The sequence below is a fragment of the Mustela putorius genome, unplaced genomic scaffold (genome assembly GCF_011764305.1).
Source record: "Mustela putorius furo isolate JIRA1106 unplaced genomic scaffold, ASM1176430v1.1 tig00003845_pilon_pilon_pilon, whole genome shotgun sequence".
Taxonomy (NCBI): Eukaryota; Metazoa; Chordata; class Mammalia; order Carnivora; family Mustelidae; genus Mustela; species Mustela putorius.
The window spans coordinates 10085416-10105503 of NW_025421998.1; the positions used below are offsets into that span (position 1 = coordinate 10085416).

At 49.9% G+C, this 20088-nt stretch overlaps 1 protein-coding gene across 15 annotated transcripts in view; it reads right to left on the reverse strand.

Moving 5' to 3' along the window:
* Positions 1 to 15604: 15604 nt before the first annotated feature.
* Positions 15605 to 20088, reverse strand: part of IKZF1 (IKAROS family zinc finger 1) — a 94235-nt gene continuing 89751 nt past the window's right edge. For all 15 annotated transcript variants that reach the window (XM_045089557.1, XM_045089558.1, XM_045089570.1 and 12 more), the window contains one exon: positions 15605 to 20008. In XM_045089557.1, the coding sequence (XP_044945492.1) occupies positions 19302 to 20008 (707 nt within the window). In that variant the 3' untranslated portion in view covers positions 15605 to 19301. The remainder of the gene's footprint in view (positions 20009 to 20088) is intronic.

Consider the following 20088-nt stretch of genomic DNA (forward strand, 5'->3'; position numbering starts at 1 on the left):
AGCTGCCCTATGGAGAAGCCAGAGGGGAAGGGCAGAAGGAGGTGTCTGGTCAGTATGGAACTGGCGTCTCCCACCCAACTTCCTGAGAGTAACAAGATCTTGGCGGTCATGTGAATGTGCTTGGAAGCGCCGGCTCCTCCAGCTGAGACGTCACATAAGACCCTGGCTCAACAAATTGAATGTATTCTTGTGGGACACCTTGAGCCAGAAAACCCAGCTGAGTTGCAGCTGGATTCCTAACCCCCAGAAACTGTTGGATAACACGTGTTTCTTGTGTGAGGCCGTTAGGTCTGGGGATCCGTTGTATGCAGCAATAGATAGCCAAGAAGGAGAGTAAAATGACATTTCACAGAGGACCAAGGCCCTTTGGGGAAATGGAAGCTACCACACTAAAAACAGCAGCAGAAGCAGCAAATGGAGAGTAGAGGGAAGAAGGGCGATACTACTTCAGGTCAAGATGTACAAGTGTCATCTCAATGTACCCAAGGACATCCCAGGCGTGTGACTTCCTGGGAGTATGGGTGAAGTTCTTTCCACTAAATTACAGATTCGCTCTCTCAATTCACACCTCTCAGAATGGGCAAGAGCGCTTGTCTGTGATTCCCAAGTTTAAAATTCCGCAGGGATGTTTCATTTAAGATGAAGCTTGCAGTCAAACAAGCACAGACCAGCTTTCGGCAAAAACGTAGACCGTGTTAACGTGGTCAAGCAAGAATGGTAGGTACCATGTAGGAATTCTGCCTACGGGGAGAATACCGGGCTCTTTCTCCAGTAGACAGCCGCCATCCACATGGGATGAATCAGCTTACAAGATGCAACGAAATAAGACATTCACTTCTTTGGTTGTGCTAGTCAGGTGCTGAATAGCACCATGTTTGGTCCACTACTCTGGACAGGGAAGAAGCAGAACATTTTCATCATCACAGAAAGTTCTATGGGACCGTGCTGGTCTAGAGAATGCCAGAATCAGAGAGGGGTAAAGGAGGAGGGGCCGTAACACGTATGTGAAACGAGATATCACATGGTGTGGCAAACGCAGCAGGGTCCTTCCTCTCAATGTCGTTAAAGGTGACAATGGTATTTAAATGGATTTTTTCAAATAACTCACCAATTCTCTCAGCAAAATTTTTTGAACACTCCATGCCACTGATATTTCTAATTCTTTCTTTATTTGTCTTGGGGGACTTTGGGCAATCCCGACCTTCTGGCACCTGAACTCCTGGCTATTCACCCTGGGGGTGTTTTTCTTTCTTGAAGACCAGTTGGACCTGAAATGCTGCCCCAGGGAAGCGTGGCCCTGCAAGGTTGGGTGCTCCTCTGCACAAGAAGCATGTTGTGTAGCAAAGATAAGATAAGCAAAAAAAAAAAAAAAAAAAAAATTAAGACAAAGCATGAGATGATCTTAGCTTTTCCAACCTGTTCTCCAAGAACAGAAGACTGTGCTTGCTCCCACCTCACGATGTCCCTGAGAAGATGATCCAATGTTGGAAATTCCCTAGGATTTGGCCTAGTGTAACACATGCCTAGAGGCATTCATTCATGTCAGTCTTTGGAATCATCTGTTAAATACAGTGAAAAATGATGCTGGCCTCTCTCCAGAGGGAAGGCAGCTAACGACCAGGTTAGCATGGAGGTGTGCCGGATCCCTGGAGCCTCTTTCCCTGAAGACAGGGGGTCGGCAATTTGAGAAAGTGGTAGTGCCCTCAGTCCCCATCTACTATGTGGGCTCAGATCTCTCCCACAGGACCTCATGGCACATGAAGACCCAGCTGCGGAGTTTGACTGGACTTTGTGTAAAATGTGGGGCCAAGAGAGGAAGTAATGAAGTAGAACGGTATATGCAATATGACTGCTCCTGTATATGCAATATGACTGCTCCTGGAGCTCACTGACCATGGGCTCCATGGGGCTCTTCGGATGGCCTCTCTCCTCACATCCCGCCTGTCTCCATGGTGCAGACACTGCTGACCTCCAAACACAGGATGCTTTCTCCTGGTCCCTGGTCCAGCTGCTCCTGGCCCCTGAGAGCTCTTCCCTGTGCTGTAGAAGTTCTTCCTGCCCGGCATGAGGTGGCTATGGAGGGCACTGTAGCTCCCTTCAGGGCAATTCTCCCCGCCAGGCCCCTGGCCAGGCTGTGCTGAAGACTGAGGAGTGTGTTCCTGCCTCACCCATGTAGTCATCCCACTACATTAACACCAGCAATCATAACAGCTGATGAATTATTTCCTACTGTCTAAAATGCTGGCTCCCCTAACACCCTCTTCTAGGACTTCACTCGAATATGGTGAAGTTTGGACTTAATTTGTATTTTATTTTGTATAGTTTCTATTGTTATACTTTGAAGTCTGCTAATCCTTTCTCAGGCAATGTGTAATCTCCCTTAATCCTAGTTTGGAGAGTGTGAGACAGAATAGGGTTTGAAAAATTGTTGGAAAGGAGCCCACCCTTTTGGAGTGTCTCCTGTGTCCTGGGCACCGTGCCTTTCCCATGCCATCTTTGTGACGACCTTTTAAGGCAGGGACTGTTCCCATCCTGTCCTCACAGATGAATACAGGGAGGCCTACAGAGAGCAGATAACACGCCTGAGCTACCCTAAGTCCAGAACAAGAGCCTAGAGGGGCTAACCTCAGTGTGCACTCACTCACCTACACTAAACAGAGTCCTCTCTGTCTGGGGTCAGTAGGCACTGGAGCAGTGGCAGGCAGAACCAGGGTACCCAAGACCAGAGTGCAACACCGTCTAATATGCCACTCTTGGGTAAGGATTATTTTGAGCCAAAAGCTACTGAGAAAAAGTAGTGATAGGATGAGTTCTCTGCCCTCCCCCATCCTCCCCCAACCAGTTTAAGCAGAGCATAAATTCTCTCTGTGAAGGCGTCTTTCCCCTGCCCAAGAAGAGAATCCTCATCTGCCACAAACTTCCCATAATGTTTTTCGTCTTATAAATCACAGCCCTTGCAAGTTCAGTCTCTTCTCTTTGTCTTTCACTTCTCTCTAGATATGTCTTCCTTTGTCCGAGGAGCATAAAAGCCTTCAAGCCTAGGCATTTCTTTATTTCTTCCATATCATGCAAAACTTTTAACATCAGATAACAATCACACATCTTCTCTCCTGTTGATATGTCTATTGCCTCTTCATTCCTCAGACTCAGACATTGAACCTCAGAGGGCAGGAAGAAATTTTTCCTCCCCTGCAAGACATCGGAGATCTTGGCTCCAGGAACCTGGGGGCCAAGGAGTGGAGGGCCATCGGCGAGAACAATCATCGTCTGAGTTACATTCTTATTGCCAGTGATCTTCTTAAGCTCCTTGCCTGGCTCAGGGCAAAGTCCAACAGAGGCCAGGGTGGCTTCCCAGGTAGACACAGATTAAGAGCATCCATCAAGGTTAGCAGGGTTCTGGACCACAGCAAGGGTGAGGGAGATCCCTATTCTTGGTTTAACAGAGTTTATGCAAAGCTTGATTTCAGGAGGCATCATGGCTGAATGAGATGCAAAGGGGCCATTTGAAATCAACCCATAAGCAAACGATTCTGATATTTACCTGGCTGCAAGATGGTTTTCACCTTTACCTGGCTGAGAGAGTAGGGTATGTTTTTACTGTCCCAGGGCTCAGCTTCTCCCTCCTGCAATGGGGGAGCTGGGCTGGGTGGGAGTGGCTCACCCCTACCCCCAGCCGGTGCAGCACCTCCTGAAACCAGGAAGTTGGTCGTCAGCAGCCCAGATCCTGTCCAAGCCCACATCTGTTCGCCACTAGATGGAGAGCTTCTCCAACCTTTCCCTCAGGGCTCCAGAAAGGCCCTGGAGGCAGCAGTGTGCATCCCTTCCGATGCTGATACCATTAAAGGAATTCCAAATCAGATGTCAGAAAATGTTCTCCTAGTTAATGTGCTAAAACCTCAAATTTTGGGTTTCTTCACTTGTCTTGTTTAATGTGCTGTACTTAACATTTTAAAAAATGCTTAATTGGGCTTTCAACATGCTTTGGTCTGTATTTTTCACAAGGAGATTTCCGGCAGAACCTTCCCTGTGCTTGTTTCTATATAAATTGGAAGTGGCTGAATCCCTTTTAAGTAAGCTGTTCTTTTCTGGGTCAACCAGACATGATCTCACCGAGTCCATCTGCTTCCAGTGAGCGTTTTTCAGCTCTGATTTGAAGAGGAGGCTGGTCAGATTGAGTTATTAACCAGCAGGTCCAACTCCAGCCCAGTACTCAGAGACTGGGATTAGGAATGGTCTTGACTTCCTTCTCGTGGCCTTGAGTGTGTGACAGTCTGGTGTACACAGCCCTGTATTTTGCAGCCTGATATCGACGAGAACCTTCCAGAGCTGTGTCCTGGCCCTGAGGTCCAGCAGGGACCCGCACACTCTACTGAAGGAAGGAGCTGCTGATCTGAGTGAGCACCTGTCTTCAAGCCCAGATGCAAGGAGCGAGGATGTAACCAGGCAAGGGGAGGGTCCCGAAATGCAAGTGCCTCCCAGAGCTCTGCTGTGTGAATGTGTGGAAACAGCCACTTTCACAAGGAACATTTCTCTAAGTGCAAAGGAAATTAGGCAAGCAGTTTATTTAGGAGAAGCAGAAGCAAGTGGAAAGTGATTTGCCTTCTTTTCCTCTTTTTCTCCTGAGAGGAGAATGATCCTGCAAGAACGTACCAGCGGCCTATAACGAGCCCTTCCCTATTTTGCTGGAAATCCCACCCTCCCGCCATGGCTCCTCAGTTTCTGTTTTGCAGCTTGTGGCTTCGGGAAGGGGACTGGAGGTCACAGAAGCAGCCAGCCAGGGCTCCAACACAGCACCGGGAACAGGGAGGAAGTCAGGCAGGTCCCAGATTTCCAAGGCACTGGTGGGGGAAAAGCAGTCCCCACTTAGCCAACACCTTGAAGGCCCCAGTGAGCCTGCTTTATACAAAGCACATGTCCTCAGGCAAATGTTGTGTCCCTGCCTGGCAGAGTGAAAGCCCTGGTCGTCAAAAGGGAAATGAAAGTTTCTGCATAATTTGAATATTGAAGGGAGCGTTAGGGATCCAGTACCCCAGGGCAGGCTTCATGCGGAGCCAGCTGGGAGTGCGTGGTTTACTTGGGGAGGGAATCAATGCTTGGCAGGTACCACCTTTTCTGGGCACCAGGCTGGACGCTGGGAGTCTTCTCAGAGCTATGCCCCAGAGCTTTCCGCGATGTGGAGAGCTGCCGGTATCTGCGCAGTCCAGTATGGTAGCTGTGGGCATTGCGTGGCCTCCTGAACACATGGAATGTGGCTGACGCCACTGAATTTTCTAGTTCTTTACATTTCAGTGAATTTAAGTGTAAGTAGCCATGTGGGCCACTAAGCTACTACTGTATGGAACAGCGATGTTCTACGTTGAGCCTCTGTTTTGGTCCAACACAGGTAGGCCATGATGTACGCGGCGGCATCTCTGCCGGGAAGCTCTGGTCCTCCACGCAAACGGTCAAGAAATCAGCTCTGCTTTTTGCTTCTGAGGGAGATGTCTTTTCAGCTGCTCTATGTTCACATTCTCAACCCCGCCTATATGGGGGTATGCGTGCTCCCAGAGTGCCTGCCGGGGACCAGGTCATCCTAAGGGTGAGGAACTGTGCTCCTTCTGTTTGCTTCAGGTGATTCTGTACACGAGGCCCAGCCCCACTGACCATGGTGTGGTGACAGTTGTGGCTCTCACCCGCTGGGGTACCTCAGGTGAGCGAGGTCCAGGACTCCTTTGCACGTGAGCTCTAAGACAGGAGGTGGTGGCACCTCCATCCCAGGCTTGCTATGCACGTTGCCCCTTCCGTATTCCTTGCTCTGTGCCCGACCCACCGAATATTCATTCAGTGAGTATTCAGTGATTGTGTCTGTGGGCCTGCTGGGGGAGGGCTGCATTTAGCCACCCAGGGGGATGGTGGATGTCCTTCTTCGTAAGGAAGACCCGGCATTGAGCCCCACAGGCAGCGCTGGAGGAGCCTGTGGGCTCCGGCATGGTGGTTTCCTCCCCCTCGGATAGCAGGGCAGAGTGGAAGGCAACACCTTTTTTTTTTTTTCCTTGGTAAATTTTTTCCCACTCAGCTTTCTACTACTTCTGATTCTCTTTCTGAATCATTAGTCTTTCTCAACACATGTCTTCATCCCATCATTCAAATTCAGGCACGCCCCATGGATGAGAATTTTTGAGTTTCTTTATTGTGTTTTTTCCCCAAAACTGTTCTGTCTGCCTGCCTCCCACCCCGAGCTCCAAACATAAAGTGTTGTAAGCAAGATTTACATCACCCAAGTGAAACTGTTTCGAGGGCTCTTCCTCATAATTGCTGGTTGGCAGAGGTGGGGGCCTGGCATAGGAAAAATGGGCGAGGGGGTCCAAAGGTACAAACTTCCAGTTATAAAGTAAGTAAGTCGTATGGGGGTCATATGCAGCCCAGCGACCACAGTTAACACTGTACTACATAGCCGAGAGTTTCCAAGAGGGTAGGTCTAAACGTTCTCACCACAAAAAAAGAAACTCTGTGTGTGGCGATGTATACAAAATATGACTGAGTCTGAAGTGAAAGGTCTGGGTACTGAAAAACAGAAATGTGAATGATACCTAACGGCAGCCATCATAGGAAAATGCTTGGAAAACAAAGAATAATTTATCGGCGTAACTGGTATCTTCCCTTTTCTCTTACATGCAACATAACAGAGTAGATATATTATTAAGAAGTTGTGTTACCTCCACACTGGTGTATTGCTTCTATTTCGCTCTTGCAAACTGTGTTATCCTGGGTATCTGGGGTCTGTAAATGTTGCGTGACTTGGGGAAATGACGCATCCTGTCTGAGCTGTAAGGTAGGTGTGACAGAGCTTGCAAAGATCGCAACAGAACCGTGTCTGGTATCCGGGACCAGCTCAGCACATTTCTCTCTTACTTTTGTTTCCCTCAAGTGTTTTATGGTTGGTCTAGTGGTGTTTTTCACCAAGGCCTGAACCAGGAAATAAATATATTGAAATGGTATGTTGCTCCTTTTCAAATGTCAACACAGGCACACAGGACCTCAACGTGTTTGGAATCATCCAGGCCCAACATCAGGTCCTACGTCTCAATGTCGAGTAGAACCATAGGCTGAGAAGGCGAGTGTCATGCCTCTTTTTTTCCTGCCATAAAGAGAATGAGACACCCCCAATCTCACCTCTGAAATGCTCTAGCTACACCCCTGCTGGCAGCAGAAGACATTTCCCTGAAGCAATTCCACTCTCACAGAAAGACCAACTTCCAGAAGGCAGGAGACAACTCATACAAGCGCCCTCAGTTTCACAGAGGACTTGTGGGGGACACCTTCTGGGGCCTGGGCCTGTGTTTGTTCCTACCCTGGCTTCACTTCTGGATGAGGACATTGACCAAGTGATGGAACCACACCTAGGTCTTCACCCATGACCCCAGATGCTAAAGACCACCAAGCAGGGTGACAGGAAGAGTAGGAGAAGCAGGGCCTGGCACCACAGGAATAGTGTTGTTGAGCAGTGGTCCAGACCTCAGTACTGGGGCATGGCTGGAGGGCTGTTCCTGGAGCAGGGACAGACTACGAGTTGTTCACCACATCCTCCTATAGCAAGTTGTATGTTGACAATAAAAAAGGGGTGGTGGGGATTTGGGGGCATTAAATCCATTTGTGGGAATCTGGATTAAAGAACTGTATTCCATTCTTCTTGGAGCCTTTGTTTTTAAAATTTTATTTATTAATTTGAGAGAGAGAAAGAGAGAAAGCACAAGCACGGAGAGCGGCAGGCAGAGTGAAAAGGAGAAGCAGACTCCATATGAGCAGGGAGCCCGATGCAGGACTTGATCCCAGGATCCTGGGATGATGACCTGAGCTGAAGGCAGATCCTTCACTGACTATGCCACCTAGATGTGCTTCTTGGAACCTTTCAAATGCTACCATACAGCATAACTCTCTGAGAGGGGGCAGAGGTGTATGGCTTTTCCCAAGACACTCTGTTCCATTCTTCATTTTGTATTATGCATAATGGGCTTTAGGAAGTGTGCTCAAGGGTGACTCTCTGTGACCTTGAAAAAGTCACTTTGCTTCCCTGGCCATAGTTTCACTACCTGAAACTGGTGCACACACCCACCTCTGCCCTTCCTCCCCAGCAGCCTGGCAGTTCCGGAATCACAACAGGGCTCATTTTCCACTCCACTCTGGGCCCTGTTCAGCTTTGGTGCTGAGAGGATGCTTCTGGAGCTAAACATGGTTCCCCCTCCTGCTTATCCCCCACTCCACGGCGGGGCTACCTGGAGGCCGCAGGCCCAGAAACCCATCCCAGGATACTCTAGCCAAACTCTGGACCCAGGCTTTCCTCAAACACCACTTCCACACTCGAGCCTTTTGTACCTGTCTGCATGCTGTCCTTTTGCCTTGAATTTTTTTGCTGCCTTTCTTCACTCCAATAACTATACACAGTATAGAATAAATATGGTAGAAAAGTTTGTTTTGGGTTTTCTCTCTTTCCCAATCCCTAAATTGCTGCCTACTATCTGTTGTTTGAATAGTAAAGTTAATATGAAGAACTAGATGGTGGTGTAAACAAATGTGATAATGTTTAATTTTGGTTCTACTCATACTTTTTTGTACAACATTAAAGAATATGAACTTCTTTCTATTTGTATTTTTTTTCTTTTTTTAATTTTCACATTAAACTTGTAAAATTCTTAAAAAAAAAAAAAAGCTGGGCTTTTTGAGCGGCTGGGCTCCGTGTGTTGCAGGCTCCTTGTGTCCTTGTTGATTTTCTGCTTGCTGAATCTGTCTGGTTCTGAGAGCCTCTGACTGCAAGCATGGCTTCGTCTCTTCTCCCTTGCATATCTATCAGTTCGGCTGATACTGTGGTGCTCTGTTAAGACCACACATATACAGGCTTGCTATATCTTCTTGAAGAATAGACCCCTTTATCATTAGGTAAGGCCCCCCTTTGTCCCTGATAACTGTCCTTGTTCTGAAGTCAGTTCTGTCTGAAAGCTTAATATAGTTACTCCTGCTTTCTTTGGATCAGTGCTAACATGGTGTCTCTTCAGCGTACATGTCTTTATGTCTGAATGGGAATTCTTGCGGACAGTGTATAGTTGGGGCTTGTGTGTGGGTCCGCTCTGATAATCTCTGTGCTTTAATTGGTGCCTGTGTTTATTTTTTTAAAAAAGATTTTATTTATTTATTTTGGGAGAGAGCCAGAGAACTCGCACATGGGGAGAGGGGCAGAGTGGGGAGACTCTCAAGCAGACTCCCTGCTGAACACAGAGCCCACGGCAGGGCTTGATCCCAGGACCCTGAGGTCGTGACGAGAGCCAAAATCAAGAGTCAGATGCTTAGCTGACAGCACCACCCCAGGTGCCCCTTTAATTGTTGCATTTAGACAAATGACACTTAAAGTATTGATACAATTGGATTAGTGTCCATTACATTCTTACTCTTTCCATTTATTTGCTCCTTCCTTCCTTCCATCTGTCCATCCGTCACTTCCTTTTTGTCTTCCACTCTTTCTGTCTTCTCTGGTTTTGACTGGATACTTTGCATGACTCTGCTTCTCTTCTCTGCCTTTTTCTCTCAAGGTTTGACTGAGATGCACTGTTCCAGAGGATCCTGGCAGGCTGCCTTCCCTGCTTCTCAGCCCCTCTTGCTCCTCAGCAGCTTCTGCTCAGGACCGTTCAGTCTGTCCCCCAGACAGGACCCCTTTACAAGGACCCAAATGTTAGGATGTAAGACAGGACCCTCCTGGAAAGACTCAGGGACCCTAGGAGCCTGGGCCCTGGGTCCCATTGCCTTGTGCCTGTCTCCAGGGAGAATGACAATGGCCCTGAAGCAAGAGGAAAGATGAGAAGGGGCTTCAGAAAGAGGAGTCATGGGGTGAGGATTCAGGTCACCATCTAGGGCAAGATAAGACCTCAAGGGGCCCAGGAAGCAGAACTGAAGGCCCATTCCACATATCACATGGCATTCTTAGAACTGTGAGTGCCTGACTTTGTTTGCTGTTGGAGGTTTGGGATGATGGCGGCAGCATGTCTGCCCTCCAGAAGCTCACAATCTGATGGAGGAGGTGGACACTTGACACACAGCATCCCAAGAGCCCCTGGCATGGACTTAGCCAAGGACTCCAGGAGCACAGAGACCTGGTCTTGAGAGAGTTCCACAAACCAGCTCAGTACAACGAGCTCAGGCTTATTGAATGACTAGTTCAGCAGCAGTGAGGCTGGAGGGAACCCCATGGAGTCACGTGGTGGTCGGCCTGGATGCCATTCTGGAGGAAGTGGACTTGAAGCCTAGACCAGGCCCCCTGACCTCTCAGGGTTGCCGTGGTGGTGGCAGAACTCCCAAACTCACACTGGATATAAACATGCAACTGATTTCCCGCTGGGCGGCACACCCGCAGTTTTGAAATGGCATCCTCCTGCTTTCAGGGATAGGATCTGGGTGTAGGCAGGGGGGGACCCACAGCCGGTCTTTTGAGTGGCAGCGCCCAGAGGGAGGAGGCCCTGAAAGGGGAATCAGATGAGGGCCCCAAAACCACAGACCCTCCTTGCTGTGGGGCCTGGCCTGCCCTCACCCACAGGAAGCAGGAGGGAGATGTGATGAGGAAGCTGCCACAGGTGCCGGGTAGGCTGAGATGCCCCAGAGGTGAGGCCAGCCCAGCATAGCGGCCAGCAGGACTCTGGAGAGCCTGGGCCCACCCTGCTATGTGTAGGTGTGGGTGCATGTGCTGGGGGACATGTGGGGAGGGGACCCCTGCATGGGAGGCCCAGGGATGAGCAGCGCGGAAGGGAGTCCTGGAGCTGACCCACGGAGGGACAGGCAGAACATTTTGGGACAATTCACACGCTCAATGTCACATCTAGTTGGTCTGACAAAACATGGGAAAGAAGAAGTGAAATTTGTTAGCTGTACCGAGATCCATGTCGTTCACTTCAAGGGACAGTTTTGGTACCAAATTATCCTTGTTATGCAAATTTCCTCCCCAACTGGCTGGTTCCCAGTTGTGCGCAGGGACCTTGGTGGTTGCATCTGCTTCCCGTCGTGCCGATTCACCGGGTAGCCACAGCCCATCTGCTCCGTGGGCCAGCACCCTGCTGCCGGGGAGGAGGGACATTTGGGAAGGGTCTTGAGCAGGGAGGGACAAGCAAGGGGACTTCACCACAAGGTCTGTACCTGTGTCCCTAGGAAATACTGCCCGGCATTTGGCATTTTTAAAGCAGCAAGTCATAGCCAAGGCCCGAGGTCTGTAGTGTACAGGATTCCTGGCTTCTCCTCTGCCAGACCCCCATGGGGGTGCTTCAGGAATGTCCCTGTGGATGTCCTGGACCCTCAGGCAGCAGCTTGTTCTCTGCCCCTTCTCATTTCCACTGCTTCCTTTGACCCAGTTGTGGCCTCTCTTTCTGCACTGAAAAAATTTGGGGTGCTGCACACAGCTGGCTTTCCTTTTGTGGGCTCTTCAAAGCCACTGCCCGGCCTCCCCCTCTCCCTCCTCAGACACATGGCACATCCGTCACTTTCCTTATTACCATCAGCCATCCATGTGTTGGTGACGCTCAGGTCTTGGACCCCTCCTTACAGCTCACCTCTTCTCACCATCTGGTCGCTTAGATAAGACCAAAACCACACTCCCCCTTCGAGCCTCTGTGGTCTTAATGGCTCCTCTAGGATCGGAGATGGTTATTCCTGCAATGAGCAGTGGATTAAATCGCCTTAGAGGATAATGTAGCCTATGTCCATGGAGCTCCACCTTCACCCATGGGGCTGCTGTAACAACATGGCACAGACTCCAGGAGCTTGGAAACAACAGAAACTACTTCCCAGAGTTCTGGAAGCTGCACCTGTGAGATCAGAGTCGGACTGAGGGCCCTCTTTTGGGTTGTACCTTCACGCCGTGTCCTCACGTGGGCACAGGAATATTTCTGGGCCCCTTTTATGAGGGCCCTAATCCCACTTCTGAAGGCTCGGCCGGGATTTCAGCGCGAGGACACGACTGTTCAGACCAGAGCAGGCCCCCAGCCTATTCCAGGCCTTCCTGTTGACACCAAGGATGTGGCACTTGGTACATTAAAAAAAAAAAAAAAATCCCAGGGGCGCCTGGGTGGCTCAGTCAGTTAATGCCCTACTCTTGATTTCAGCTCAGGTCATGATCTTGAGGTGGTGGGGCCGAGCCCCACATTGGGCTCCACATTCAGTGGGAAGTTGACTTGAGATGCTCTTTTCCTTCCCTCTGCCTCTCCCCCAACTAACTCATGTTCTCTCCTTCTCTCTTAAAATAAATAAATAAATAAATCTTAAAAAAAAAAAAAATCCCAGACCACTCTGTTCATGGAAATCACATCCTAGTGGCAAGAATCCAATCCCTCTCCTCTTTGCTTCCCTCTTATCTGGACCCCCTCCAAGGTTAGTAGCTTGACCTCTGCCAGGACATGCCTAGGTCCTCCTGTCCTCCCTTGTTCCCACTGCATCTCCCCTCCGTGCCGCCAGGGACACTGCATCTCCCCTCCGTGCCGCCAGGGACACTGCATCTCCCCTCCGTGCCGTCCAATGTTTGGTCACCTCTTCACCCTCTTCTGGGGGCAAGAACTGAGCACACTTTAGCTCTGCTGGGCTGTGCTGCCTGCTGAGTCTCCTGTCCCCCGTTCCCACAGGGCCAAAGCTCAGTCTTCCTGGGAGTGTGTGAACTTAAATGCTGCCTGTGTCCAGGGGAATACACTGGTCTAATTCAGGGCAAAGGGTTTAGCAAGACTGCTGTGGTCATACACTGAAGTGTGTCCTCTAATCTAGGTTGTATGGGTAACATAGAGATTTATTTTGGTTTTCCACTCTCTGATCCTCTTGTCTCTGAGTTGCTTCAGACTCCAGGGGAAGAGAGAATCATAATTGTTCTTCCTCTCTTAAAAAAAAAAATGTTTGGACAGGAAGAGGGCTAAGCTGTGAACTGTGCTGGGGGAGAAACAGGATGGGGAATCAGCTTCGTTGGTCTGGGGGAGCTGGTCCCATGCCTGGTGTGTGGACTCCATGCAGACTTCCAGTTCCAGAAAGATCAGGAGCAGAGCTCTGGAAACTGCCTTTTTAATGACCCCCCAGGTGATTCTGAGCTGCATTTGAAAACCAGGGTCAGAGGAGATCTCTGGAAACACTGGTGCCAGGGCAGGGGGTGGAGGACAAAGAAGCCTTGAGGCAGCTGGGGATTGGAAATTTGGGTTCAGGGCAGGAAAGGCCTGTGAGAGGACAGGAGCCTGGCTGTGAGGCAGCACTGTCATCCTCAGAGCCAAGGGACTCCACTTTCTCCTGTTAGATGGCTTGAGGGCCAGGGCATTTGGAGATAGGCAGGTAAGACTGCCATGAAGCAGGCAGAGCAAGGAACAGTGATGCTTTGGCAGGATCTCTGAGCAGGCGGGGTCTGTGCCTCCTGATGCCACTTGAGACTCTGGTGCAGAGAAAACCCAGAGGCATCAAGCAGATCCTGGCCTGCAGAGGAACTCGTCCCCGCCAACCCCCAGTCTTGTACCAATCACTGGGTCCCTTGAATTTCCTCTTGTGCCTTGCTCTGTGTTTGGAGTTGAGAAGCCATACCAAAAAAAAAAAAAAAAAAAAGCACAGGACTTTTAGAAACTGCCATGGGAATTCTGTTCCTTGAGAGTCCATGTGTTTTTGATGAAAATGCGTGCTTTCACCAAGGAGTCACAAAACCTCCAAGATGTTTAATTTTGATAAAAAAAATATGGCTAATTAATTAGCAATGGGATCAGGGATCTTTGGCCTCTGGATCCGCAATCCTGGTCTTTAGCTCCCCCAATATTAGTGTTTCACCCTCACATTTAAATGTGACTTTGGTGTGTCTGGGTGACTCAGTGGGTTAAGTCCCTGCCTTTGGCTCAGGTCATGATCTCAGGGTGCTGGGATCGAGCCCCACATCAGGATCCTCACTCAGCTCAGTGGGAGTCTGCTTGTTCCTATGCCCCTCCCCGCCATTCATGCTCATTTGCTCTCTTTCTTAAATAAATAGAATAATAGAATCATATATGTGTGTGTGTGTGTGTGTGTGTGTGTGTGTGTATGTGTATGGACTTGTATATTTATGGCCCTCATTGGGAGCAGAAGCAAAGTGTACAAGAGTAGCAGTTTCCAGCAGGAATGATAAAATCATGCAGGGAAACTCAGCAGCAGCCCTGGGGCTCCCCGTGGAATACAGAGAGGGTGGAGGTGCTCACAGCTGCTCTGGGGGTGCTGGGAACAGTGGCAGGGCACCAAGAACACATCACGTCTACTCGGCCTCCGGTCCTCTGCTCCTGCCGCCAGCTTTTCTCACTTTACCGCATCCCACCTAAAATCCAGCGCTGTCCTCCTGGGGCTCGCCAGGCACACCTCCACTGTCAGTCCACAAAAGTGGACCCCCACCGGGGCAGCCTTACCCAGAGTGGGACTCATCATTCGGGCCCATCAGGTAGATGCACCATGGACTTGCAGGGTGTAGGGACCAGGGACGGCACAGGAACACTAAAGGTTCAGGGTCAGAAGGATGAGCTGAGATAATCATTCTTAGGATTCTTGGTGAAAACTAAGAAATGGAGTTTATTGTCCTACCGATGGCTCTTGGAACTGAGATTGGAAACCTCACTCTCACCCACTGGCCACATTTGGGGCTCCAGGATGAGAGTCCAATGTGCAACTGAGAGACTGGACATCTGGGAGGGATTAGTGCCAGCGATGATTTGCCTCTCAATTCCTCCAGGTTTCATTTATTAAGCTTTGTAAGGATGTGAGCTGCACGGATGCACACAGACACGTTTGTCACTCTCACATCAAACTCATCCTTTTGAGTGACTTTCCTCCCTTTGGCTGAGTTCGGTTTATCTGTAAGTAAGTGCAGATCTGTGATCACGGAGAAATAACAAGGCACAGCTATAACATGGTGGAACCGATTTCTAGTGCATCCCATCACATCAGTCCGAGCAACACACTCCAGAAGTGAGCTTACTGGAGGAGGCTGAGCATTTCCTCAAAAGATGCTGCCTTGTCAGGGGCTGGTTTTGAAAGTCTCCTTTGGGAATTGACGGCCAGGGCTGACAGGGAAGAGCGCGGTCTATTTCACTAGCGTTTCACCTTGCTCCAGGTTGCACCATGCAGACCTGGCCTACCCCATCTTGTTCACTCGGTGGGAACCTGAAGTCTGGTTCTCTCTCCAAAAGGGACACGAGCCTTCTGGCACTGGTTGGCCCTGGTCTAAGAGCACAGCTTTGTAGGGTCATGACACGTGGCCACTGTGATCAGCCCCTGTCTCCCGCGCCCCCACAGCTGCGGACCCGCCTCCCGCGGTATTATGCCTCAGACTGTGAAAAGCGTGGGGCACACCGATTATTGTTCGCCACCGCCACCTGTCTCAAATCCACATTTTGAAGCCAAAGACTGAGACCTCGCCCCCCAAGCCCAGCGCAGCCGCGGAGAGGTCAGTGTGCCGCCGAGCCACACTGCTGTGTTGTGAACGCCATCCATGCCCACGGTCATGTGCCCCCCCTCCCCCCGCCGGGCTCAGCTGCCCCAAGGCCCTCCCCCTCCTCTGGTGGGGAGGAGTCTGCGGCAGGTGGCCTCGCCTCTGGGCCCCGGACTTCACGGGAAAGGAACAAAGTATTTGTTGCATTTATTTGTTCTATCACTACAGAAGAAGCATTTTCAAAATGTGTACAAAAGGATCCTCTATTCCTCCAGGGGGTATGCTACCCCTTGTTCACAGCTAAACAGAAATAATTTAACATCACCAGAGAAGGCGGATGGGAAATACAAGAGCATTTTCTCATTTACAATCCTGTACACATATTTTCCAGAATGGCGTTCGGAGACTTAAAGCTGCACCGGGATGCAAGCAAATTGGACCTTGAGGATCCCCCACAGACAACATTGTAAAAAAGTGTATTAGAAAGTATTTGAAACAATATTGCATATTAATACCTGGTTACATCTGTTCACAGTGAAGGCGACCATACCCATGTGTGGATGTACTTCTTTCTTCTGAGACCTGTCCATCTTAAATAGATCTGACTGTGGTTCATTTTAAAGTTAAACACACACACACACACACACACACACACACTGAGCTGAATGAAAGTTGACTGGATTGTAAGTTGAACCAACCTTATTGCTGAAACTCAAAAAGTGCAGGTAAAGAGAAATACATCTGCTTCGTGATTTGTCTCTGCAAGTCCATCTGATTCCGCTTCTGCTTTGGCAAAAATACCACACTATGAGAGCTACATGGTAATCAAAACAAATCAAGAAACCCCCCCCCCCCAAAAAAAAACCCAAACTGACATCTCCATTAACAGTAGCTTCCTTTGTCAATGAAGATTCTAGGATTTCTTTTTGTGAACGCTTCTCAATTGGAAGTGGAACATGCCAGTCTCTGAAGTGACTGGTGTGGGGATATGACCTTTGGTGGCAAAACAATGGCACCTCAAATCTTTTTAGTGATCCTTCCAATAGGACAGCCTGTGCTCTGAGGTCCTTGTCACAGAAGGGACCTTGTTGAGGAACAGGCGTCCAGGCTTTCTGTTGGGGGAAGCTCAGTGATGGGGACCGGAGGCGAAGGGCAGTGATTTCTTACTGTAATCGACACATTGACCCCAAACTAGTGACCCTCCTGTCTCCAGTGTTTATTTTAAAGATAGGTGTATAAAGCCTAGGCACCCTTCAGGACACAGCAGTTCCCAAGACACACACTCACACTATCCAACAACAGAACAGACCACAGCACATAAAGAGGTGAAGTCATGCAAAACCCTACTTTAACCAGCTAGAAGAGAAAACGTCAACAGCTTTCGTTACAGAATAGGACCATCTTTGTAACATAATTTAATTACTTGTTGCCATTCTATGGGACCTTACCTTAAACACAATAATCTCAAAGAAAAATGGTATTACAATATAAAACCACAAGAAAAAGTGTGTAAATAGACGGTTACATTAGCTGGAAAAGGCAGTGGTGGGGGGAGAGGATGGGGAGCATTTTAGGAAAGAACATCTGTGGCCACTATTTACAGTTTGGGGTTCAGCTTTGTCTGAAGCCACGTGGTGGGGAAAACTTAACTCCTTTCCACCAACTGGCTGTGTGGGATGGGTGGAAAAGAACTAGGCAGGTTCACTGCCAGCAAACCGGAAATCTCTGAAGTCTCTCACCTTGACCATGTTCGTTTGGATGAAATATAGCTTTCTCTGTGACAGAGTGTGGAATCACAGCCGTCAGTAGCCCTGTCGCTACCTGCCTCAGCGCATCCAGGCACCCGAGTCTCAATCCCTGTGACTCTGTTTCCCATTTCAAAACACCACACCGTTTCATAAGCAAAGACACCCACACCTCAAGAATGACATGTGTGGGCTCCATCCTTTCAACAGAACTCAAACGCACACAAGAAGATTTCCTTCTGAAGAATGAGAGAGACTATTTCATTTATAGGATTTTCAGTGAGTACAAAGGAACACAGGTCAGGAGCTAGACCCCCAGAGGGGACAATTCTTCCGGTACCCTTGCTCTTGGGAAGGGTTCCCAGACCCTCGACTGGTTTAAGTGGAGCAGGGGTTCTCAACTCGGTTCTCAACTTGCTTCCCCAGGAGACATTCGTCAACATCTGGAGAGATTTTTGGTTGCTACTGGTATCTGTTGGGTAGTGACCTGGATTGATGCTAAATATTGTGCAAGGCACAGGGGGCTCCCCCATCCCAAACAATGATCCAGCCCCAAATGTCAAGGGCACTGTGACTAAGAAACCCAGATTTAGATTACATGCAGGGGTGCTTATAGACAATTTTTCTTTTTCTTCTTTTTTTTTTTTTTTCATGTTCACCTTGGTTCCGTTTTGGCAAAGACATGTAAACATTGGAAACTGTACAGTTTTTACTTGCCTAGGTGGTTGGGATTATAATCTTTAATGATAGGATTAACCTTGAGGGCTACCCCTTCCAGTGGGGACAAGAATGGCCAAACACCTCAGCGGGGCTCCAGGCAACACGGCTCAGGAAGGTTCTAACTCCAGAACCACCTGCCTCTTTCCCGTCAGACCTCGCTGACGGGTTTCATGGTTGCTCTGCACCTTCTAAGCCCCGGGTGAGAAAGGGCATTCCTATTTTTGGGTGGGCACATAGAGGCTGTTCTGTCTTTACAGGAGAGTTTTAGACTGTTGCAAAGTTTAGTTTGTAACAAGTAGGTTCAGCCTGTTAGCCACATCTCCTGGGCTTTGCTCATCACAGTTCCTTGCTCTGAAAATGACTGATCATACTGCATGCTCCTTTTATGGATTTTAGGACAAGAATAATGTAGCGTGAGGATAGGGAAAGAAATGTACCAACAAACAAACCAGTGACATCATTGAAATGGGGTCTAGGTTGGGCCTCGGAGGGGAAACAGACTTCTGGCTGTCAATGGAACCAGCCAGGGAGTGAAGAGTGTGGAATTTGGATAAAGCCTTGGTTTCTGAGGAATGTTACCATTTGAGAGGTTCAAAGGAATTAAGGTCAGCACTTCATGATGGATGTTGAAAGTGCAGTGTCGGACTCTGGGTATGAGAGGCACAGATGTGAGGAGGCAGAGGGCCGAGGTCTCCAGATGGACCTCCGGGAGTGTGGAGTTGGGGGCGCCTTCCACCTGCTGGAAGCCGGAGAAGGCTGAGCAATGCTACAGCAGTTTGGAAACTGAGACGGAGACCACCAGGTCCTCTGACCCCTCCTTGTGCCCTTTGCCCGGGGAGTCCAGCGTTGCTCCAACAGTGTACTTTTTGTTCAGGCTGTGACTTACAATCACATCTTTTACAAACTGCAGGCTTCCAGACCTAGATGCACGTGATCAGACGCTCCAGCTTGGGTTTCTTGGCCCTGCTGTGTTGTGGGGGGCAGAATCACCTGCCAGGCTGAGGACCAAGGGCTGTGCTCACTGCATCTGGGGCCTCGGCAGCCACATGGGGTGCAGGGACGCTCAGCACAGCTCATTCCTTCCCATGCCCTGACCTATTTTTACCAAACATTCTCTAAAAATGAGCAACTCTTTGGAGGAGGGGAATTCTAGGAAGCGGGGAAGGGGATTTCGGCTAACAGTCTATGAGCACATCTAGTAACATAGCAATTTGGGGGGTGGGGGTGGGGTGTCCACATGTAACCTTGTCTCTAACAGTAAAAATCTCGGCAAATCAAACCCCAGCCAACCAACCGACTTAAAAAAAAAAAAATACAAAACGAAACGAAAAACCACCTAGAAATCAAAGCACAAGGTTCTGGTCCAGTCCCGGCTGCTGGCAGGAGGGGAGGGCCTGGGCCCCACGTGCCTCTCTTGGCCTGGCTTAGCTCATGTGGAAGCGGTGCTCGCCCCTCGTGATGTGGGACGAGAACTCGTACCGGTCCTGGCTGTGGTAGCCGCACATGTTGCACTCAAAAGGGTCGCGGAAGCCGTGGCAGCCCATGTGGATGGTGTACATGACGTGGTCCAGGAAGAGCACCCGGCAGGGTTCGCACTTGTACACCTTCATGGGCTCCCCGCTCGTGCCGATCACGCGGAAGGCGTCCTGGGAGCTCTCGGAGGCCGCCCGCAGCACGTCGTAGGCTGGGTGCTCCTCCTTGATGGACAGGCCGTTGCGGGCGTGCGGGTTGATGTGGTTGGTCAGGTAGATGAGGCCCCGCTGCTCCTCGTTATTGCTCTCCGTGTCCGTCGAGTCTTGGCAGCTGTTGCTCGGGGACGCCTCCCGCTCGGAGGACACCGACTTGGCCTTGGAGAGCAGCAGCAGGTTCTCCACGGCGCTGTCCTGGGCCGAGTGGTTAGACCTCGGGGGGCCTTCTGCGTGGGGCTTGTGGAGCTGGTAAATGGGGTTGATGACCGGCACCACCTCGGAGCTGCCCGGGGGCGTCTGCACCAGCGGGCGCAGGGACTCTGCCCCCAGGTAGCTGATGGCGTTGTTGATGGCTTGGTCCATCACGTGGGTCTGCATAATCTCGTTCTCTTTCTCGTAGCTGGCGCTGCTGTCATAGGGCATGTCCGACAGGCACTTGTCCCCTGTGGGAGGCAGGTGACGGTCAGTGAGGCCAGATTAGCTCTGTGCATGATAGCGACAGCTGAAATCGACACGGGTGGGG